This window comes from Narcine bancroftii, chromosome 14 (genome assembly GCF_036971445.1).
Source record: "Narcine bancroftii isolate sNarBan1 chromosome 14, sNarBan1.hap1, whole genome shotgun sequence".
NCBI lineage: Eukaryota > Metazoa > Chordata > Chondrichthyes > Torpediniformes > Narcinidae > Narcine > Narcine bancroftii.
The window spans coordinates 47315195-47339266 of record NC_091482.1 but is presented as its reverse complement, the minus strand read 5'-3'; the positions used below and the strand labels follow the sequence as shown (position 1 = coordinate 47339266).

The 24072-nt window shown below is 40.6% G+C and overlaps 1 protein-coding gene across 2 annotated transcripts; it reads left to right on the top strand.

Annotated features, from left to right (window-relative positions):
- The first annotated feature begins 87 nt into the window (after nt 1-87).
- Nucleotides 88-24072, top strand: abhd17c (abhydrolase domain containing 17C, depalmitoylase). Of its 2 annotated transcripts, XM_069911255.1 has the most exons (3): nt 89-601; nt 2660-2839; nt 22334-24072. In XM_069911255.1, the coding sequence occupies exons 1-3, from the start codon at nt 132-134 to the stop codon at nt 22551-22553; spliced, it is 870 nt and encodes a 289-aa protein (XP_069767356.1). In that variant the 5' UTR covers nt 89-131; the 3' UTR covers nt 22554-24072. The 2 variants fall into 2 exon arrangements, with proteins under 2 accessions (XP_069767357.1, XP_069767356.1); XM_069911256.1 differs by lacking the exon at nt 2660-2839 and having other exon boundaries at nt 88-601.

Genomic DNA, 24072 nt, shown 5'->3' with positions numbered 1-24072 from the left:
GGCGCGGCCGCGATTGGTGCGGGCGTGGCGCGGCCGCGATTGGTGCGGGCGTGGCGCGGCCGCGATTGGTCCGGGCGTGGCGCGCGCCCCCCCTCCCCCCTTCCCGTTGCCGGGGTGACGGACGCGGCAGGATGAGCGGCTCGTCGCTCGCCGAGCTGTGCTGGCTCTTCTGCTGGCCGCCGTGGCCGAGCCGCATCGCCGCCAAGCTGGCCTTCCTGCCGCCCGAGCCCACGTACGCGGTGGCGGCGGGGGGCGAGGCGAGCGGCGGCGGCCTCCTGCGCCTGTCCGAGCGGGCCGACTGGCAGTACACGCAGCGGGAGCTCGACTCGCTGGAGGTGTTCTTCGCCCGCACCCGCCGCGGCCGCCGCATCGGCTGCATGTTCGTCCGCTGCGCCCCCGGCTCCCGCTACACGCTGCTCTTCTCGCACGGCAACGCCGTCGACCTGGGCCAGATGTCCAGCTTCTACGTCGGCCTCGGCTCCCGCATCGACTGCAACGTCTTCTCCTACGACTACTCGGGCTACGGGGCCAGCGACGGCAAACCGTCCGAGAAGAACCTGTACGCCGACATCGACGCGGCCTGGACGGCGCTGAGGACCAGGTCGGGGAGGGGGAGTGGGGGAGTGGGGGGGTGGATAGAACTGGGCTGGAGGGGGCAGGACTGAGGGTAGGGGTGGGAGGCTGGGCTGGACAGGGTCTGGAGAGCTGAGGGGCTGGAGGCTTCAGGTTTGGGGGTTAGGGTGTTGGGCTAAGTGGTGGTGGTGAAGGTGTCAGGGTTGAAGTTTGGTGGGAGCAAAGGTGTTGTGGTGGCCAGGGATATCAGTTTGGAGAAAGGTTGGTAGTTTATGGGATGGGGAAGAGATGTTAGGTGCGGGGAAATGAAGAGCATTGGGATGGTGTTGGGTTAAGGAACAGAGAGGGGACTTGGAGGGAAGGAACCTGGGGCTGTTGCTTTCACTGCTTGAGATGGGGTTAAGGTGCATATTGAAAGAGATGGGGGGAGGTGTTTAAAAGAGGCTTGTGGGGTAGCAGTGTCGGGTTAAGAGATGGGTGCTAGAAGCGAGGATCTGTTTTAGGGATGCAGTGTTGAGTTGGGATAACGAACTGCTCAAGACGTAGTGGCGCTGGGATGGGGTCTCATGGGATGCAGTCTTGGTGGACGAAAGGTGTTGGGTGAGGTGACAGGATCATGAGGTTGTTCGCCACGTGTTTGATCATTGGTTGGCTGAAAGAAATTAGGGCTCAAGCAGATGAGGGCAGGTGAAACTGGTGAAGGGATTGGGGGTGATGTTCCATTTCTGTTGCATATGATGATCGTGGAACAAAGACTGGGCTTTGTGCAAGATACCATCCCATGGTTTATAAAAATATTGAGCTACAGTTTCAAAGATCATTGAATGTACTTGCAATGTTATGATCTTACATTTGTTTATGTTGTGGCTATTGCTGACACTTGTCAACATTTATTATTCATCTCCAATTGTTCGGGAGAAATGGAAAGAAAATAAGAAGCTAGGAGATGACAGGATGAAGAGGTGGACTGCTGAGGAAGGCTCAATAGTAGAAGAGAAAGGGGGCAGTGGCTGGAGAAAGGAAGGTGTGGGTGACAAGCAGGTAGAGAGTATATGGGGAGAAGAAAAAGCAGGAAAGTAGGAGAAATGGGGCTAGAGAGATAAGGGAAAACAAGGGGTAGGGTTTTCTTTTTAAACCTCCCTTCAATTACCTTTCTTGCCAGACATTGAAATGGAACCTTAAGAGATCCCTACCTTCCTCTTGTCCATAGGTGTATACAATAGCTGTGGGCTGTTTATTGGTGGCTAGTTCGGAATATAAAGAAATTGACCGACAGTAAATGGTATTATATGGTAGTTATGGCCCCTAAAAAGGGAAAATTGGAAGAAATTGTGCATTTGAATAGGCTCATAACCATAGCAATGATTCCAGGAACCCACTACTCTTGCCACTTACCTCTGACAGCTCCCCTAAACTTCCTTCCTCTCACCTTAAACTGAGAGCATTTGCTATTGTTGCTTCAGAAAAAAGGTACTGTCTGTCCACCCTGTCCAAGCCCCTCCTAATCTTGTACACCTCTATTAAGTCACCCCTCATCCTTTATCGGTCTAAAGCAGTCGTTCCCAACCTTTTTTATGCCCTGCACCCCTAAAAATTTTTAATATGTTCTCGCACCCCTTAAAGTAATAATTTATTTAAGAATAAAGGTGAAGGTAACCAAAACAAATTTGTATAATCAATTTTTAATAAACAAAAATGAAACATATGGAAAAGAAAAAAATTACAACAAATTAAAAGTTGCATGAACCTTACAAAAAAATTAAATTTTCATCCATTCAAATTGAAGGAGTATGGATTTATAAAAAAAACTGAAATGTTATCTCGCACCCCCACCCTGCTCTAAAGAGATATGCCCTAGTTCTGTCAACCTTGCTTCATATGACATGTTCTCCAATCCAAGTAAATCTCCTCTACACCCTCTCTAAAACATCTACATCAGTTCTGGTCACCTCATGATAGGAATGAACGCTATACTCCAAGTGCAAGCTAACCAGAGTTTTATGAAGCTGTAACATTATCTCTTGGCTCTTAAACTTGATACAGTTGTGTTTTACTTCAAATCTGAGCCTTCTGTATTTTCTTTTAGGTATGGTGTTAGTCCAGAGAACATCATTCTATATGGTCAGAGTATTGGCACAGTTCCTACAGTAGATCTTGCATCCCGATATGAATGTGCAGCTGTTATCCTCCATTCACCTCTTATGTCTGGTTTGCGTGTGGCATTTCCTGATACCAGGAAAACTTACTGTTTTGATCCATTTCCAAGGTACGTACTGATAAAAGTTATCCAGAGAAGACTGAAAATTGGGTATGTGCTAATGTACCCAATGTTTTGTCATGTTTATTTCCATGCCATTTTAAGGCATTACAAAAATGAATTCTTTGGTTCAATTACATTTCAATCACAGAAATGCATTTAATCAATCAAGTAATTTCCCACTTCCTTTCCCTTGCTCCTTTTAGGTACAGGTATGTCATCCAGTAGCATGCATATGCTCAAAAATACATTTTACCAAGATCAAGAAAATTTGTTTCCAAAATTACTTTTTTGGGGTTTTTTTTGTAAAATGGTAGGCATGGACTTAAAAGCAGAAGATTTCTCAATTATTTTTCCTGAATAAAATAACTTGTTGTGCTTTGTTTAACATTCTCTGGAAAATAGAAATTGGGCAAGCAAACATTAATGTTTATTAAGTATGATATCAAATCAATTTATCATTACTGCTCGTGGAATAGCAATAGTAAATGTGAGTCTGTCTTTGCCTTGCTTTGCAAAGATGAAAATAATCAGTCTAAAAAAATTTCATTGATACAAAGTACCTTTAAAATTAGTCTAGTGGACAGCAGAACAATTAGTTGGAGGAGGAGCGAGCGTTAGGTGATGGGAATCTTTTAAAATGGAGACTGGTCAGAAGAAGGAGAAGGAGCCGAATTATGATTGGTTCTTTGGAGGCACATCAGCCAATAATAGGGGAGTAATTATAGCAGAATGGCCACTTTGAGAGTGGAAGTGATTAAGGATGATATAGTGTTGAAACTGCACTATCTTCCAGTTTATTGTTTCACTGGCACATAGCAGGGGGAACAAGCCTGAGATTACAACCTTGAAAAATCTGCTTTTGAAACAATAACTAGCTCCCTGAGCTCATTCTACAGGACCACATTTTCCTTCCAACCCATATCACTGGTACAAATATGGATCATGGCCTCGTGCTGTTCTCCCTCCCCTTACAACAGTGGTTCCCAACCTTTTTTATGTCCCACACCCCTAAAAAATTTTTATATGTTCTCACACCCCTTAAAATAATAATTTATTTAAGAATGAAGGTGAACAAAACAAATTTGTATCATCAATTTTTAAAAATGTATAAACAAAAATGAAATATATGGAAAAGAAAAAAAACATTACAACAAATTAAAAGTTGCACAACTCCTACAAAAAATTTAAATTTTCATCCATGCTTGAAATTTCTTTAAAAAAAAAATTAAAGAACTAATGTTCAAATGTTCATAAGCCAATTTAAATTTAATGACTCTTTTGTTCCTGTTTATTGCTTAAGAGTTTTTCAAAATGTGGCACTTTATTGCCGATGGCAATCCACACATCTGCCTGTGCACCCAAGTGATTTCTAGATTTTTATTGACAAAAGGGCACTAAATCCAGACTCGCAGAAGTATGTCGTCGCGACTGGGATGAGCACAGTTAGTACTTTCTTGCAAAGTCTTGGAAACATGTCCATTGCCGAACACCAATGTTGTTCCAAAGTTTTGCTTTCAAACTGCATTTCAAGAACACAATTTGTGCGCAGTTCAATAAGATTTTCCTTCAGCTCTTCATCATCCGACATATTATCCAAATTGAAGGAGTATGGATTTATTAAAAAAACTGAAATGTTATCTCACACCCCCTGGAATGCTATCTCACACCCCTGGTTGGGAAACCCTGCTTTACAACATCCCTTACTCAGACATCCTGGCACCAGGGAAGCAACGCAGTATCCTGAGTCTCCTGGAGCCACAAAAATGCCTATCTGTGCCTGTGCCAATGCAATCACCTATCACTATCATTCAACCTGACTGCCCTTCCCCACTGAGCCTCCGAGCTGGTTGTCTTTGAAATAACCTGGCTGCTGCTGCTATCATCTGAAAAGTCCTCTCGGGAGTATCCAAAACGGGACATGTGCTGAGGCTTTGGCTTGAAAGTTTGATAAGAGAGTTGAGCAGAGGGAACTCAGGTAAAGTCTTTACCTCAGTGCAGTGAGAATATCAGTCAGAGCAGAGGTTTGCTTATGGGACATTAGGGAGATTTCTAGTGTCACTTGGGACTGCAACTGCAGGAATTGCATCCACCTGCAGCCCCTCAATCACTGTGTATTGGAATTGGAAGAACTTGGGATCATCCAAGATACTGGGAAGGCCATAGATTGCAGGTATGGTGACACCTACAGGGAGCTAGGTGACCATTAAGGCAGACAGTGTAGATTTCTGTGTGGCCATTACCTTCAGTAACAAGTGTACTACTTTGGATACTACTGTGAATGATGACCTATCAGAATTGCAACACAACTGGCTTTGAGGCTCAGTGTTTAAGGACAACTAATTAGAGACTGGGAATGTCATGTTCCAATGCAAAGGAACGAGAAGGAGGGCAAGGTAGAGAACATTGGATGAAGAGTGAGGACATGAATTTGGTGAAGAAGATAAAAGGGGCATATGTAAGGTTCAGGAAGGGCCATAGAGGAATATAAAGATTGCGGGAAAGAGCTCAAGCAGGCCATTCGAAAGGGCAAAAGGGACCAGAATCACTCAGGTCAAAGAGGAAATTTGTGCTTTGAGTCAGAGGAAGTGGACAAAGTACTAAATGTGTAATTTGAATCGGTATTTTCCAAGGAGATGGGGACATGGACCATAATTGGCTACATAATGTGGAGAAGGCTCCTGTTTTGGGACACTTTTAGATCTAGAAAGAGGTGATGTCATGTCTTTTGAGGAGTATTAAGGTGGACAAGTGGCCTGGGCCTGATGGGATGTATCCTCTCATATTAAAAGAGACAAGTGAAGATGGGCAAGAAGAACATAACATTAATCCATTTGCTATGATGCCCAACAGACCCGGCTAAATCTTTGGAACAATATTTTACAAGGAACACTAGAAAAAATATGGAAGGGTATCAGGTTATGCCACTAACAAATTTTGAATACAAAAGATACCAAAAAGGAAGTCAATTTAAATGGAAGACAAATGGAATAAAATATCTTGGAATAACAACTCAACAATTTACAAAATCTGTACAAAATAAATTATCTTCCCTAATTTCAGGTGGGGTCAACATTGGTCCTCATCTTCAAGCTGAAAAAAACAGAAGGTCCCATTGACCACCCCATATTTATGTTTTAATTGTTCAAAGGATACGAGTTCTTCCCGTGTAGCAGTTTTTGATACATATGGTACATTTGTCATGTCACAAATTTAATATTCTATTGCCTATGTTCATAGGCAATAACACATTTTTACACAGTTATGCTTAGGAAGATAGAAAGGGACCTGCAGAAATGGAGAGACTTACTGATTAGTGGGAAGGGTTATTTGTGTCAAAATGGAAGTGATGACCAGACTCCCTATTCTGTCACCTAAAAACTTCTTTAAAATACTAAACAATCATATTAGACAATTCCTGGAACGATGAGATTCCAAGAATTGCAGTGGAAAAACTGATATGGGACTATGGACTGTGAGGACTTCGACTTCCAGATTTTAGAAAAATACTACTTAGCTGCACAGGCTAGATTTCTCACAGCCGCCTTCATTGAAGAACATGGCAAGAAATTAATGAATGTATAGGAAAAAAGTAAGGATGTCAATAAAAGCACTACTATGTAAAAATATTTTATTGCCTATTAATATAGGCAATAGAATAATAAATTTGTGGCATGACAAACGTACAAGATGTATTAAAAACTGCTACACAGAAAGAACTCGTGTCCTTTGAACAATTAAAACAAATATGGGGTGGTCAATGGGACCTTCTTTTTTTTTCAGCTTGAAGATGGGGACCAATGTTGACCCTACCTGAAATTGGGGAATCAAAGCGAATGGTCTTGAAGGGGAATATCCCCAAATTTATACCAAAAATGTACTATGCTCTCCAGAATGAAAGTGCAAAACTAGGATTGAGGTCGAGAAAGGTGGGAGTCGGACTTGGGTGTGGTGATTTCAGGAAGAAGCTGGTAGATTGGTGTAGGGACAGCATAACGTCAGCTATAAATGCAAGATTATGGATTGGTTCAGTATAAATTTTTTACACCAATTATATTTTACCCCACAAAAATTAAATAGATTAAAAATGTGTTTCAAATGTGGGACTGAGACAGGAACCTTTTTTTACATACTATGGCCATGTGTGAAGGTGAGGACATTTTGACAAGACATCACAGAAAAATTAACCAGGATAACAGGAGTGGCCTTCATGGGTGACCCAGACCTATATCTACTAGGTCAATTTATGGGAATAAGCAAGGTTGAATAAAAATCAAATCTCATTTATATAAAAAAAAAAGCACTGGTGATAGAAAAAAATGTATTGCGATCACTTGGAAGTCCGACTCCCTTCTACTTATAGCACGATGGACTGCAGAAGTGAACAGCTGTATACTAATGGGGGGAAAAAAATCACATAATTTAAAGAATAAATATGACATTTTTGTAAAGATCTGGCAGCCATACCTGGACCTCATAGGGGCCCAAATACAGTAATGAAAGACTATATATGCAACTATAGAAATGTGGTTTCCCAATTGTATTCTCTATATTTAAAGGATATGTAAGCTGTCAGTGTGCTGATTTGTATGTATGGAAGGGGGAGGGAGGGAATGTTTTTGTTTGTAAGAAAAAGTTTAATATTTTGAGAATTTTATGAGTAGATTTTTGAAAAAAATTTTTTAAAAAGGCAAGCGAAAAGATTGGTAGAGTCTTGGTAAAAATATTTGTATCCTCAGGAGATGCTCCAGATGTCTGGAGAGTGGCTCATGTTGTGCCTTTGTTTAAGAGGGGGGTAAAAGGATATTCTTAAGAAATTGTAGAACAGTCAGCCTTACAGGGGTGAAACTAGCGATAGGATGAAAAACAAAATGCTGGAGAAAATCAGCAGGTCAAACTGTCTCCTTTGTATAGCAAAGGTAAAAATCTATAACTGTTGTTTCGGGCTTGACCCCTTTATCAAATACCTACGTATCTCTACTGTTGCTATTACAAAGGACACGGTTTGACCTGCTGAGTTTCTCCAGCATTCTGTTTTTACTTCAACCACAGTGTCTACAGATTTTTGTGCTTTACCACTTAGTAATAGGATTTCTGTGTTTTCAAAAGTTATGGTCAAATTAGGGGCAGTCAACATTGCTTTGTGAGGGGCAGGTCATGTCTTACCAATTTGAGTTTTTTGAGAAGTTGACAACAATGGTTGAGGGTAGGGCAGTGGATGTTGTTGGACTTTAGGAAGTCCTTTAACAAGGTCTAGTGTACTCGGTGTGGGCTTCTCCAAATTGGTGAGACTAAACGCAGATTGTGAGACCATTTCACTGAGCACCTGCACTCTGTGGATCTAAACTTGAGCTTTCTGTACTAAATTTTGATTGTCCCAACCATTCCTACAGTGATGTCTGCCTCCTTGATTATCAGAATGAGACTAAATGTAAACTTGAGGAACAATGCATCATATTCCTCTTGGACAGCCTTGTACTTAATGGCATGAACATTGTCCTAATTTAAAGTGACCCCTATCTCGCCTGATTCCACTTTTTCCATCTCTACCTACTCCTGAATTTATTTTTCACTCTTGCTCTCCGGTTTCACCACCCCCCACCCTAACCCTCTGGTCAAGTGGGTTACTTTGTCTTGGATGGTGTTTTGGTCCTGTACTTATCCAGTGAGAGTATTTTATGACTCTTGCTTCTTGTAGATGGTGAAAAAGATTTTGGAATCTTGGGATGTGACTTGCTCGTTGCACGATATTCTACCTCTGAACTGTCCATGTAGTTCAGGGGTGTCAAACTCAAATTTACGGAGGGCCAAAATTAAAAACTTGGACTAAGTCGAGGGCCGAACTAAATATTTATAAAAAATTTTCAACAACATCTGCATGTTTTCTCTCCTTTCAACATATGTAATGTTAAACTTTTTCTTATTAAAATAAATGTTTAATAATAGTTTTGGATAAACTCTTTCATTGTCATTGGCCCATTACCTTTGGAGATCTGAAACCGTGCACATGACGAGTCAATGAGGGATGATTAAAGCAGTGGTCTTCAAACTTTTTCTTTCCACCCACAGACCACCTTAAGCAATCCCTTACTAATCACAGAGCACCAATGGCACAGGGACGCGAGTGGAAAGAAAAAGGTTGAGAACTGTTGTATTGTGGTAACTCCACATCTGATTAGATTAATTTTAGGCAAGTGGTCAGAGAAGGACCCCCACCCCCCCACCTCAAGAAAGGCTTAAATCACAGGAACAAAATAAGCTTCCGTCTCACTGTTCCCAATCTTACACACAGTCCTGATGTGGAATGTGGGGTCGCAGCTCCACGTTCACCCGAGTTCAGGTGCTGTCTGTGTGGAGTTTGTACGCTCTCCCCTTGTCTTGGACCAACAGGTCGGTCGCCTGACGAAGGCACCCGAACCCCCCCGTTGAAACGCCGGTGTCCGGGCGGTGGAGGAATTGGCTGAGAAGAGCGCGTTGCTCCCACCCCGCTCCCATGGTTGGAGAGGGATTAAACTGCGATTCCACGGCGCCGGGCTTGTCTCCAACAAAAGGAGCGGGAGGCAGGGTCCGCCGCGCACGGAGCGAGGGGGAAGGCATCGCCAACGAGACGTTCAGTCCGGCGTCGCCGCTGAAGCGCAGACCCAGCGAGGATGGTCCCCAACTCCAGCCGCGTCTGTGTGTCCGGGAGCCGGGCGGACTGAGTGTGGCGCTCCGATCCACGGGATTCAGGACTCTGAGATCCCTCCACACCTCCGGCGTCTTCATTTTCACCTTCAGTGTGCATGCGCTATACTGGTGCGGCGGCCAGCGGGCCAAATATATATTTAATATGATCTTGCGGGCCAAATATAATTATATCGCGGGCCAAATTTGGCCTGTGGGCCAGAGTTTGACATGTGTGATGTAGTTGTTTAAAAGCACCTATATCTGCCAAGACCTTTTGTCTTCTACTCTATCACCCCTAGGCCTCTCCCCCAGCTGCTTGCCCCTTTATTTATGTAGTAATTTTATCTATCCTATTGATAAAGGGTTCACACCAGAAATGTTGACTGACTAAAATAAATTTTGACAGTCTAGAAAGGCCGAAAGGGCCTGTTTTTGTTCTGTAGTGTTCTGATTCTACCCATGCCTGCTATCCAACCTGCTGAGTTCTTCCAGCAAGTTTTTGTCTAGCCAAGATTGCAGCTTCTGTGTTTCTCTTTATTCGTAAAGTTGCAGCTTTAGTTTGCATACAAATGGGGAAAAAAATACAATGGAACAAAAATGATGCAGCTTATTATTGTGGGTTTATGGTGTAGCTCAGCCCTTTTCCATGGTGGTAGTTACTTCCCTTTTTAATGCAGCTTTATCAGAATTTCTTCTCTTAAGGGTTATATGTATTATTTTCCAAGCACAATCAGAAAATGCACCTGTTCCCTAAAAAGACATGTCATTATTTTTTTAAAAACCACTTTCTGAGAGATTTGACAGCAGAATAACTACTTCACAAAACTGGTCCATTGAAAACCATCTGAATTTTGAAGCCAATGCTTGTGAAATAGGTGATTCACTTCAATTGTATCAAGCTACTGCAGGGTGCTGTATAAATAATGGTGTGCATGCTGCTGGTGGAGGGAGTGGTTGATAAAATTCTGGTCAAGTCGGTTACTTTGTCTTGGATGATGTTTTGATCCAGGTCAATGGGCGTATTTTATAACTCTTGCATGGTGTAGTTGGTGAAAGGATTTTGGAATCTTTGGACATGCTCGTTTCAGGATGCTCTACCTCTGACCTGTTCTTGTTTAATAAAGACTCTTTTAATGCTTTAATTATCTCCAAGGGCAGCAAGCTAGAACCTACTGTTTGATGTATGATTTACCAATTAATGTTGCAACTATAACAAACTTTGTAACAGTTATTTTATTAGATTTGTTACAAGATCGCCTCAGTCATTCTGACCTGTGATTCTGTAGCTCAGAGTTGAAATACCTATTAAATTCAGCTTTTACAGATCAACTCCCATCTTTGTATTGAAAAAGTTTTAATGTAATGGAGAATTTTTCATGGATCAAATTTTTGAATCATCTTAAATACTTGAATTAGGTCAGCTTCCAGACTTCTAAAATAATTAACCTGAATGATGCAACTTGTGTTTACAGTTGCATGCTGGATCTTTTTAATCAGCTTAAAATGCTATGATTAACTTTTTTCTAATTAACTAGAGAGTGTTGGCCAATTTATTTTGTGGATCTTTAATAAAAGCACATCCAAGTGGCTTACAGCTTAATACCAATTGATTTGCCATGCATGCTCTTTAGGCCTTCAACATGCTAGTACTGTACAGTTTGTAGCAGCTCCTGAAGGTTATGGTAGGGTGCATTGGAGTGCTATTTATTCACCTTGCACTGCTTTCTTTAGACTGCTACACTCATCACTTTTCCCCTCCTATTCTTTAATGTTGGTTGCTTCCTTCCCCGGGAATTGCCCGATTTGCACATTAGCCACTTTGTATCTATAGAGTTCACGGCAAAGAGACCACATCTAACGATACAAGGAAATCTGATTTTCAAAATGTTCTTGACTCGTGGATGACAATAAGAAAGCAAGTAATTTATAGGCCTATTGGTCAAATGGAAGTGAAAGTTAATAGAATTTTTTGAGGGCTGAGTGAGTAGCTTGACAGTTTGATAGTTTTACTTTCTCTTCAATTTCCTCTGGGATAGCACAGAAAATGAGGGTGAAGGATTATCTTGGAGCCGGACCATTCAAGGGCAAAATGAAGCGTTTCTTCATATAAAGGATTGTAAAACTTGATTGCTGACAGCAGTTCCTCTCTTAACAAAACGCTGCAAATGTGAGGGTCAGTTGAACATTATAGAATTTGGAAGGTTAGATATTCCTTCATCTAAAGTGAAGCATGCTATTAAATGTAATACCTCCAAGTTTTCAGACAATTGAAAACGGGGTGTGACAGTGGGACAGCGGCTCCAAAGTCATTTGGACCGGGACAGTCTGTTGCATGACTAGTCAGTGGGACTGCTTGTCCATTTCAAACACCAGCTCCCAAATATTCATGTGGAGCACCAAACAAGGAAGAGTGGACTCGATGGGATTGAAGTATATAAGATACATCTGACCTCAGTGTTAATCATTTGAGTTAAGTAAATTCTATTACAGAATTCATGTATGTCTACCCAAATATTTGAGATGTGGAATTCAGAGGGGAAATAAATGCAAAATGCGAAAGCAATAACAAATTTTGCTCTTTTTAGTCACTCAATTCTGTTGTGCAGCAATTCAGATAACATGTCTCAGTGTTGATTGCTTTGGTTGTCACAGACAGAGCCCTCTCCAGTTCGAGGACCTGTAAACAGATAACTCCTAGACAGCACTGTCATATTCTTTGACATATTGTGTCGTGGGGTGCTGCAGTAGACATGATGTTTGTTCCACTTCCACTAAGTCACTTAACTTTAACCTGTACCCCCTGAACTCCTCCCATATCATTTTTTTCCCCATGAAATCCAATCCCTGAATTCTGTTCCCTCCTCTGATGTCCCCATTTCCTAAAATCTTTCCCAATCCACAACCCTTGCATGAAGAGAGTAGTAAGCTGCATTCTGTGATGACTGTCCTCGTGTCTTTGGACTGGAGAGGATGTGGTGAGGAAGCCTGTCCAATCAGTGTGGTGATGTCATATCCATATCTTGTTGCCCCACATAATTGAGTGACTAAAAAGAAAAATTGACAATTTGTTGTTTCTTTTAGCTTTGTCCATTTCTCCTCTTCCCCGCCTAACCCAAGTCTAATGTTGGCCTCCGCTGATGCGTAATGGTAATGGGTCACTTTGTCATCGCCAATTAAAATGGCTCAGTTGAAGAGAAAAGCATCCTATAGAAATAAATCTCCATTTATAACATGGGGTTCAGTCCGAAAAAAAGAGTTTGCATTGTGAAAGAAATGTGGTTGGATGGTTTTCTAATATCACAACCCCTTTGTAACACAAAACTCCTTCACTGGCTGGTCTGACTTTTTATTTTGAAGTGGAAAAAGGAGAAATGCCCGAGGAACTCAGCAGGTCTCGTTGTGTCTATAGGAGGTAAGGATACATATCCAATGCTTCAGGCCTGAGCCCTTCAAGGTTCAATAAAACCCCTGTTATCTGGAATTCAAGCAACTGACGGCCTCAAACAACTGGCAAAAAAAAAAATGCAGAAAGTAAATGGGTAAAAGATGTGGAAGTTTAAAATTAGCCTGCCTTGTCGTTAGTGCAACACAACCTCAAGCAACCGGAAAATGGACTTGCCCGACATCTAATAATTCCCACTAGGGGTATTACTGTAATGTATTTTCACTCTGTCTAGTTTTAATTGATACTTTGTTTCATTTTTATTCTTGTATTGCATTCTCACTGGATCGTTTTGGAGTAAAAACAAAATGCTGGAGAAGCTCAGCAGTTCAGACAGTGTCCTTTATGTAGCAAAGGCAAAATCTATATGATGTTTCAGGCTAGCCCTTCATCCAAACATGAGAAAATGCCACCAGGCATCAGAACAAAAAGAGTGGGGTGGAGGTGGTAAAGGCAGCGATGATAGGCGGAGAAAGGAGGAAGGGGACAGCAGCAGTGAGGTGGATGGCTGGGTGGGTAGAAGAACAGGAAAGGGGGAGGGGAGAGCAAAGGCCAGCAGGTTCAATGGAAAGCAGTGAATTCAATGGTAATGCCATCTGGCTGAGAATGCCCAGACAGAAAATGAGGTGTTGACAGTGTTGGATTAACATAGTAGCAAAAGTAGCATTTGCCACGGGCCCTGTATTTTCAAGGGCCTCGTGCTGAATCCTTGCCGACTTTCTCTATTACTTTATGTACTATGAGTTATGAAAGACTGAGTGTTTAACTTAAACATTTTCATCTTTTAGCAGTAACTATGAGATACCAACACTCCCATAGTCTGTGATAATTGGGTGAAATCGCGATTTTAATTGGGGTTATTAACAGAGACTATGGGAGTGTGGTATCTCATAGTTGCTGTACAAAGATACAAGATACCACATTCCTATAGTCTGTGATAATTGGGTGAAATCGCGATTTTAATTGGGGTTATTAACAGACTACGTGAGTGTGATATCTCATAGCCGCTACACAATGAAAGAAATGAAGACTGAGCAAAAGTATTGGGACACATTTCGACAGCGAATACTTTTGAAATTTGATACCTACATGTAAGAAATTTTATCAGCTGTTTGGGTTTCGGGGGGTTGGATTGGTGGGAAATATGAAAGCTTAAAGGGGAAGTTTAAAAAAAATATAACTTTTCATCCAGGATGTAATCACTGAATATATATATAGCATCGTTTCAGCACCCACCCATTTCAAACCTGCCAAAATGGAGGACATGCAGGTCAGCATCAGAAACTCTCAGGGGAGGGGAGAGGTGCTCCCATCACACTTCCCCCTCATTGTGCATGCACCAGCTGGCGCAATTTAGGGCCCCTTGATAATATATGCTACGGGCCCCACACTAGCTTAATCCAGCCCTGAGTGTTGATGAACAACAATCCTGTTGCTGTGCATTTGAAGTTGGCAATAGGCCAGAGCAGGTCAGATGGCAAATTTTCTTGCTATACGTATTTTACTGAAGCAGAGATTTTTATGGTGTGATATTTCATATTCATGGTTCTGAGACTAGATTAATAATAAAATGTAATTAAATTCCGCAGTTGCTGCGGTGGTACTTCAATACAATTCTGTATTGTTAGCCCAGGCCTTTGGATTATTAGTGCAGTAATTTAACACCTCTACACTTTAAACAGGCCCACTGTCAAACAGAATCATAATCGTTGAGCATGGAAACAGGCCCACTGACTCCATGCTAATCACACTTGATTGCACTGATTCTGTATCCCAATATGTGTTACTCTTTCAACTCCGTCTAGATGATGCTTAAACATTCTTACTGTTGCTGCATCCACCACCACTTCTGACTGCTCATTCCAGATATCAACCACCCTTAATGTGATCATTTTTCCCCCACATATCCTTTGTTATTCCTTTTCCCCCAGCTCTGCCCCCATCCCAACGCACTTCAAAACCTATGCCCCCTACTCTGAAGAGCAGGCATAGGTTATCTAGCCTACTTATGCTGCTCCATAATAATGAACATCTTTTGCATGATCTCTCAGCCATTTTCGCTCCAGGGAAAAAAAACAGCCAATCCAATCTCTCTTTGTAACTCAAGCCCTTCAATCTTTCAGCGCTATCTTTAGCTTCCTCCCATCTTGCATTGTGGTGAACAGAACTGCACACAATATTCAAGTGTGGCATACCCAATGTTTTAACTGTAGTGTGATTTTCTAATTCTTACTCATGGCCACGGCAAATGAAGGCAAGCATACCATAGCCCTCGACTCGTGACACTTCCAGGAAACCCAAAGGTATCTGGGTACAATGTTCTGGGCCCTGCCATTCACTGTATATGTCCTGACCTGGTTTAACTTGCCAAAATGCAACCACTTGCCAGAACAACATGGTTAGCGCAACGCTATTATAGCGCCAATGGCCCAGGTTCGAATCATTCAATGTCTATGAAGAGTTTGTATGTTCTTCCCGTGACCTGTTTCCCCAGGTGCTCCAGTTTTCTCCCACCTTCCACAATGCACGGAGTTGTAGGTTAATTTGATGGCATGGATTTTAATGGCCAGAATTGACTTTTACTGTGTGATAAATAAAATATAAAATTACATTCCAACTGCCATTCCTTGACCAACTTCCCCTATTCAAAAAAAATGGTTAATTCGAGAAACGTGATTTCCTCCGCATGAAGCCACGTTGACACTCCCTAATCTTTCCAATTGCAGATGCATCCTCTCCCTCAGAAACCCTTCAAATAACCTTCCCACCATGAAAAGTAAGGCTCACTGCCCTGTAGTGCACTGATTTAACCCTGCTATCCACCTGAAATAAAGTCAAATCATTAGCTTTCTTCCTGTTTCCTGATACCTCACCTGTGGTAACAAAGATACAAAAAATTCTGCTAAGGCCCAAGCCATCTCCTCATTTGCTTTGCATGACATCCTATGATATACCTTAGCAGACCTTGGAGATTATTCCACCTTTTTACATTTCAGGGCCTTCAATTCCTCTACATTTGAGGAAAATAATGTGCTCCAGTATATCTGTATTCCTTCTTGAAATCATGTTTCTATGCATTTTTCCATGTTTCTAAATATGTATTAATTTAAGACCTTGCCCATTTCATGTGTAACATATTGGTGATTTATTTTAGGACTCTCCTTTACCATATCTGCAATGGATAGCTCATCGTTCAATCTTGCCCTGCCTTATTCCTTGTGTGTTTCTCCATCCCTTGGACTCAGTTGATCCTAGATATCTATTACTTGACATATGGCTCCATTTTTCTGACCAGACCCTCTATTATCTGATGTCGACCAACATTCCCAAATCTTGAGCTTTGCCCTTCACTTTAACAAAAACATGTTGGCTTTGGCCCACTCTTGCATCACTTTTAAAAGCTTACCACTGCCAGGTGTTCCTTTATCCCCAAATGGCCTTTCCCAAGTTCCTATCTGATGCCATTGAAATTAGCCTTCTCCCACATTTGAATTTTAAGTCTTTTCTATGACTATCTTGAAATTAATAGAATTTGGGTCACCAATCCTAAAGTGTTGTCTCACTGTTGTCCAAGTGAATACACCTTCACTTGCCCAGTCTCATTTCCTAACAGCCCTTCTGTCTACATCAGCCATTTTCCAATGGGGCCCTAGGGCTCTCCTGAGGGCCACAGCATATTTAGGTAAAATCCTTGTTGCCTTTTCACCTCAACAAATATTTATTTTTGTTTCTTGTGCAGTCTGTATGAGAAGTACAGAAGAAACTAAAACTTGAGTGCTTCGCAGGGAAGAGGCCCATAAACTTTAGCAGAATCCCAAGATGGCTAGACTAAAAATTGAGAATGGTTGGTCGACACATTGGTTCAGAAAAAATTCCTGGACAAAATCTTCCCAATCTAATCTCTTGGCATATTTGCTTCTCTAATTCCTGGTGACATTTATGGGGGCTGTAGTCTAATCCCATCAAAGTGATTACTCCTTTTTTATTTCTAAATTTACTCATATGGTCTTGCTGGAAAATTCCCCCAGGATCTATCACGATATACTTCCTAATTAATAATGCAGATTCCCCTCCTCTCTTACCTCCACTTCTTTCATGCTGGAAGTATTGCTACCCTAGAACCATGATCCACCAATCCAACCCATCTCTCAACCATGTTTCCATGGTCGCTACAATAGCATGATTGCATCCCGATCCATGCTTTTGAGTTCATCAGTCTTGTGTGTTTTCTTGCATTAATGTCAATCCAGTTTGCCTCTCAGTTTTTCCCCTACCTGGCCTGTCCAGTGGACTTGCTTGAACTTCCATATTTGCTTCAACTTTCTCATCTGTTACACTAGAACTTTGGGTTCAATCCCTGCCAGACTAGTTTAAATCTTTCTAATTAGAACTTGCAAATCTCCGCACAAAGATATTGGCCTTCTCCAGTTCAGAAGAAACATGTGCCTCTTGCATAGGTCACCTCTGGAGATCCCAATGGTCAAAACACTCGTGCATTCATTTGCCCTTTCTTCCTGTTCCTATCTTGCCTCTGTGGCATAAGGAGTAATCAGGTTATAAACATGGTATAATGAGTCCTGCTTTTAAACCATTCCCATATTCACTTTGCAGTACCTCGTCTCTTTTCTTGCCAATGTCATTGGTGCCTATCCTCCCCTTTTAGAATGCATGCCTGCTCAGTCATCCTTGATCCTGGTACCAGAGAGCCATCATCATGTCGTTCTGTGCCCCTAACCATTGGTGCTCACCTAGATTTTGAAATTCCTCGTCAAACCTCAGAGCCAGTTGTTGTGATGTTGGTCTGACCTGCTGCTGTTGCCATCCCCAACTCTATTCAAAACTATATACTTGTTAAAAAAGATAGTCACTGAGTACTCGTTGGATTCTATAACAATTTGAATGCATTCCATGTCACAAACTGAGGATTCATGAAATTCATTTTCACAGTTTGTCAGGGTAGCATAGCTTCTGTCGTTCTCTGGCAGAAGCACAAGTTTGAATGTGGAATTGGCACTGCTGTGAAAATAATGATAGTCGCACAGTTCATTCGCAAGTTGAGTGAACTTCAGATTGCGGAACATTGAAGTACTTCAAGCATGTGTTGGTCAATTTAATGCACTATCAATCAATAGAAATTGATGGCAAGCAATTTTAGTAGGGAAGCATCATTGCAAGGGAAGTTTATTAACATGCATATCTACGAAATTATTTGAAGCAGAATACCACACATTTTCTCAGCAAGTGCTCAGCTTGGAAATGCTGAGACAGTGAAAGGATGTTTAACTGTGGGTTTTAATTGGTATGAGATCGGACACCATAAGGAATGAAGGAAACACGCTCCAGGGCCCAACCTAAACAGCAGAATAAACGTTAAACAGTTACCACTGAGTGTAGACAAAATTGTGGCATGGTGTATTATATAGTGGTATTTTGCAGAAGTCAACAAGCATTATTGTTTCTTAGAAACATAGAAGATAGAAGCAGGAGTAGGTCATTCGACCCTTCGAGCCTGCTCCACCATTCAACGAGATCATGGCTGATCTTAAAGTTCAGTACCCCGTCCCCGCCTTCTCTCCTTCTCTTCTTGGGGTAACAACAGCTTAAATTATTTTAAAATAATTTATTGGCTGTCAATAGAATTTAAATTGTATAACATTATATTAATAATAATGCTGAGAGCCAGCTACTGTTGTTCATTAGCCACCTTTCACAATTAATGTCTGTGAGTGAATAGCATAAAGGTGGCCTAAGGCTATTTTGGCCCTTGTATACAAGGCTGAAGGAAGTGTTATCCTAACGCTGGTCTCCTTCAGCCTTTGGACTTCGATCGGCTGACACAGGCATTTGAAACAGTGAGGTAGACTTATGAATATTGCTGCATTTGGTGTGTCCCAGGCCATAGAATTACATGGAGAGACTACAATTTCCACAAAAGACACTGAAAGGTGGGCCTTTGAACAGGCAACATTTGGCTGGGTATGAGAAATTGTATACCTCAAATACTGTATTTTCACTATTTAGATTTAGTGTTTCTTATTGAAATTTGCAGATGACAGCAAGTTGGAATATGCAATAAGTTGCATAATTGGAAGTAGGAAATTACAATGAGATGTAGACAAATGACTAATGAAGCCATTACTTTTAAGGCTGTGATTAACTTTTTAGTTGGATCGAAATACCAAGGAATTTTGGTCAAAAATGGGTCTGGGATAGATCTGTTCTAATGTCTGAATTTCTTGGGATTGAATGGGCAGCTCCCATTTCCAGTGTTATGTGATTTTTTTTCATATCAGAAATATAATTAGCCCTAATTTGCAAATTAGCTGCCATGTTCAAGAATTGGTTTAAGTCTTTCCTCAAAAACCATTTCAATAGCATTTGTAAATCAGGTAATTTATATCAACACAGGTTTCTTCAGAATTGAACATAATAATTGACTTTGTTCAGACATTTTCATTGCTTCATTTTTGGACACAACAAGGAACTAATGAATTTGCATTATTAACTATAACAGGACTCTAAACTACTAAAGAATTTGTAAAGCAAGGCCATTTTCAGAACTTTAAACTAAGTTGCAGGATTGGCATGACGATAATTGAACAGAAATTTGAGCAGGGGTGAAAGTAACCTAATTTTTTTTAAATAGTATGTGGCTGTATTCTTTGGCAGATTGTCAGTGTGAATTACATACTGAAATGCGTGAATCCTATCTTCTGACATAAAAGCAACAAATTATATACTCAACAGATCAGAAAGAGCCAAATGGGGTCTTGACTGGGTTATTGTAGAGTACATTTTCCTTTGACTAGATCTGGAGATAACGTTTTTAAAATAGTTACCCATTTAGAACAAAGTGAATTTTTGTCTGTAAAACTCTTCCTCAAAAGGGATGGAAGTAGAATCTTTATTACAGTACAGGTAGAGATCAATAGATTCATGATAGGCAAGTAGGTGAAAGGTTACTGGGCAACAGGTGGGATTACAAATCAGCTATAATCTTACTGAATAATCAAGCAGGCTGCTGGGTATTCTACAGTTAATGAAAGAAGCAAGTGTAGAACAATGGTTCTTCAAGCCTGCTCTGTCATAGGAATATGAACATAGAACACCACAGCACATTATAGGCCATTTGGCCCTCGATGTTGTGCCAACCCATTTTTTTAAAGTACTAAACTATAACCCTTTATAACCCTCTATTTTTCTTCCATGCGTGTTCCTGTCTCTTAAATGCCCCTAATGTTTCAGCCACCACCACCATCCATGGCAAGGCATGCCAGGTACCCGCAACTCTCTGCATTTAAAAAAATTTTTACCCCTGATGTCTCCCCTAAATGTCCTTCCCTTCACTTTGTGTCCTCTGGTGTTTGCTATTCCTACCCTATCTATGTCTCTCATAATCTTGTAGATTCCCATGTCTCCTCTCATCCTTCTACGCTCCAAAGAGAAAAGTCCCAGCTCTGCTAACCTTGCTTCATAAGACATTTTCCAATCCAGGTAACATCCTGGTACATCTTCTCTGCACCCGCTCCATAGCATCTACATTCTTTGATGAGGTGACCAGAACTGAACACAATACTCTGTGTAGTCTCACCAGAGAGTTGCAACGTGAACTCTTGTACTCAATCCCACTATTAATGAAGACCAGCGTCCCATAGGCCGCCTTAACCATGAGGGATGTATGGATTTGGATTCATCCACACTCTTAAGTAACCGATCATTAACCTTGTATTCAGCTTTCTGATTTGTCCTTCCAAAATGCTTCACCTCACACTGATCTGGATTGAACTCCATCTGGCACTTCTCTGCCCATTTCTGCATCCTGTCTATATCCTCTTGTAACTTTTGACAACCTTCAGCTCCATCCACAACTCCTCCAACCTTTGCATCATCTGCAAATTCACTGATCCATTCTTCCAGCTCTTCATCTGGATAATTTATAAAAATCACAGAGCAGGGGTCCAAGAACAGAAACTTGTGGTTTTCCACTAGTTACTGACCTCCAGGAAGAATATTTTCCTTCCACTACTACTCTTTGCTTTCTACCTGCAAGCCAATTTTTAAAAATCCACACAGCCAAGGTTTCATGGATCACATGCCGTATGACTTTCTGAATGAGTCTCTCATGGGGGATCATGTCAAATGCCTTACCATATAGACCACATCTATTGCCTTGTCCTCAATTTCTTTTGTTACCTCCTGAAAAATTCAATTAGGCTTATGAGGCATGACTTTCTCTTCACAAACCTATGCTGACTATCCTTGAGTAGAGTGTACTTCTCCAAATGCTCATAGATTCTATCCTTAAGTATCCTCTCCATTAGTTTGCACACCACTGATGTAGGACTATAATTCCCTATTACTTTTTTTAAACAATAGCAAACAAACATTTGCCATTCACCAATCCTCTGGAACCTCCCCTGCAGCCAAAGATCATAGCTAATGCTCCAACTATTTCTTCCTTCATTTCCCACTGCAGACTGGGGTATATCACGTCTGGTGCCAGGGACATCAATTTTGATGTTTTTAAGAACATCCCCAACACTTCCTCTTAATCGCCACGTTGTCCAACACACAAGCCTCACTCTGAACAATGTCTTGTGAATACTGAAGCAAAGTATTCATCTAGGACCTCCCCAGCCTCCTCCCCCTCCAGGTACATGTTGCCTCCTTTATCCTTGAGCAGCTCCATTTTCATTCTCATCCACACTTTGTTCTGTATGCATGATTGATTAATTCTTGGCTTCACTACTTCCCCTCTCTACGTAAGCCTCGAGCTGTAATTTGTATGTGATGATAATGACCTATTGCTAAAATCTTTCAAGATTGAAAGAGTGCAGAAATTTACTAAGATGTTGCTTGGACTTGCAAGGAAAGGTTAAACAGGTTAGGATTTTATTCCCTGGAGTGTCAAAGAATGAGGGGAGATTTGATAGAGGTCTACAAAATTATAAGGGTTATAGATAAATGTAGGTAGGCTTTTCTCACTGAGGTTAGGTGAGATACAAACAAGAGGATGTGGATTAAGGGTGAAAGGGGGAACATAAGGAGGAACTTCTTCACACAGTAGTGGGAGTATGGAATGAAATGCCAGCTGAAGTGATGAATGCCACCTCAATATTAACATTTAGGAAAAACTTGGATGTATGGAGATCTATGGACTGGGTGCAGAATAATAATTTGGCACAGACCAGAAGGGCTGATGGGTTGTTTCTGTGCTGTAATGCTCTATGGTTACCTCAGAGCCAGGACTGGCTCTAGCAAATAATTCTGAACAAAATGGAGTGTTTCATCTTTTGACTATTTTACTAATGCATTGATGAAAATTGGTTGTTTTTAAATACTTCATTTATTGCATTATTGAATTTATTTTTCAAACTTTATTTCATCTCTTTCAGCATTGACAAGATAACCAAGGTAGCTTCACCTGTGCTGGTAATTCATGGTACTGAGGATGAAGTGATTGATTTTTCACATGGTCTTGCAATGTACGAGCAATGTCCAAGAGCAGTGGAACCCCTCTGGGTCGAGGGAGCAGGGCATAATGACATTGAGCTTTATGCACAGTACCTTGAAAGATTGAAACAATTCATTAGTCATGAATTGCCTGTTTCCTGAAGGTTCCCTGGACATTTCCTAAGCAAATGTGAATATATCAACTGCTCTAATTTGCACATGGTCTAACTGGATAACGAGCTTTTGACCACACGTGAAGCGATCACTTTTCAGGCTGATTCATTTAAGAAGCGGCACAAAATCTGTCTTTTTATACCAGGAAAAATCCATGTGAGTTATGTTTCTTGCACATGAAATAATGTTCACTACTGTAATTTTGAAATTGTTTTTGATTGTTATTATCCTTTATATTTTGTTTATAGAATTTAAAAAAGAAACTATTGTTAAATCATTAGGGGGCTGCAGCCTATTTGTATCTTGTTAACAATTCTGTGTTGGAATGTTTAGTTTGGAAATCTTTGGTCATTCTCAATAAATGTACGAGTATGGCCACTCCACTCACTGCCTCTGTATATTCAATATCATGTATGTTGAATAAATGGAGCATGTGGGGGTGAGTACATCTAGTTGCTAATACTGAGATAAGTAATGACCAACAAATAATTTCACCCCTTTAATTTTTGTACCAAGTTTGTAAACTGAAAATTTTATGTATGATTGTAATACAACATGGTAGGTTATGACAAAGATAAAACAGCCCTTCATTGAAAGATGATTAAACCACAATGAATTGAATGTGTATTACCTTCCAGATAATGGTAGCATTGCCTCAGTACTGTATTTGTAAAATCAATGAAATTGGAAAGAAAGTTTCAATTTCTTCATTAATGTTCTTTTGAGTGGTCTTAATGTTCCAACATTTTTGGAGGTTCTTTTGTATTAAATTTGTTAAACTATACCTCATACTTCCCTAATGGTGCAAAACATGGTATGTGACTGAATACTTCTTTCACAAATGCATAAATTTATGAACTAATTGACAGTTTTATTGTGTATTGTCTTTCAGGGTAGGAATTTAGCTTCATCTAAAATTGTATTCAGCTTGTGATATTTTTCATTGTTACAGGATTTTTTTCAGTATTGAATTAATGTGAATACTGTCTCACTTTATCCTGTAAAAATGTATGATTTGTGTAGCACAAATGAAAATGTATGAGCTAATGCTTTTATACCCTGAATTACTTGTTCAACTTTTAAAAAATCTGCGGCCATTTAATTTCATTAATGTACATATCACTGATTAATATTGGAACAGATGTAATTTGCTCAATTTAGAAATACCAGAGATTGAATTTTGACTGGAATTGTATTGAAATTTCCAGAAATAATGCAGGGCAAACAAACTGATCAATGCCTTTAATGTAATGAGGAGCTCCTTATCTTTGACTTCGATATTCAGAGATTGGAGGTTAAATTTTGACTGGAATTGTATTGAAATTTTCAGAAATAATGCAGGGCAAACAAACTGATCAATGCCTTTAATGTAATGAGGAGCTCCTTATCTTTGACTTCGATATTCAGTGTTGTAAGTTGCGCATAAAGCTACAAATGATTGCAGTGAAATGAAAGATGCATGAAATGTAGAATGAGATTTTTAAATTAAAACATTGTACAGTAAGAA

Bases quoted from the DNA above. Each gene is read 5' to 3' on its own strand.
- abhd17c (XM_069911255.1), top strand. From the start codon at position 132: ATGAGCGGCTCGTCGCTCGCCGAGCTGTGCTGGCTCTTCTGCTGGCCG. The intron at 602-2,659 runs GTCGGGGAGGGG...ATTTTCTTTTAG, and splicing joins TGGACGGCGCTGAGGACCAG to GTATGGTGTTAGTCCAGAGA. The intron at 2,840-22,333 runs GTACGTACTGAT...CATCTCTTTCAG, and splicing joins TGTTTTGATCCATTTCCAAG to CATTGACAAGATAACCAAGG.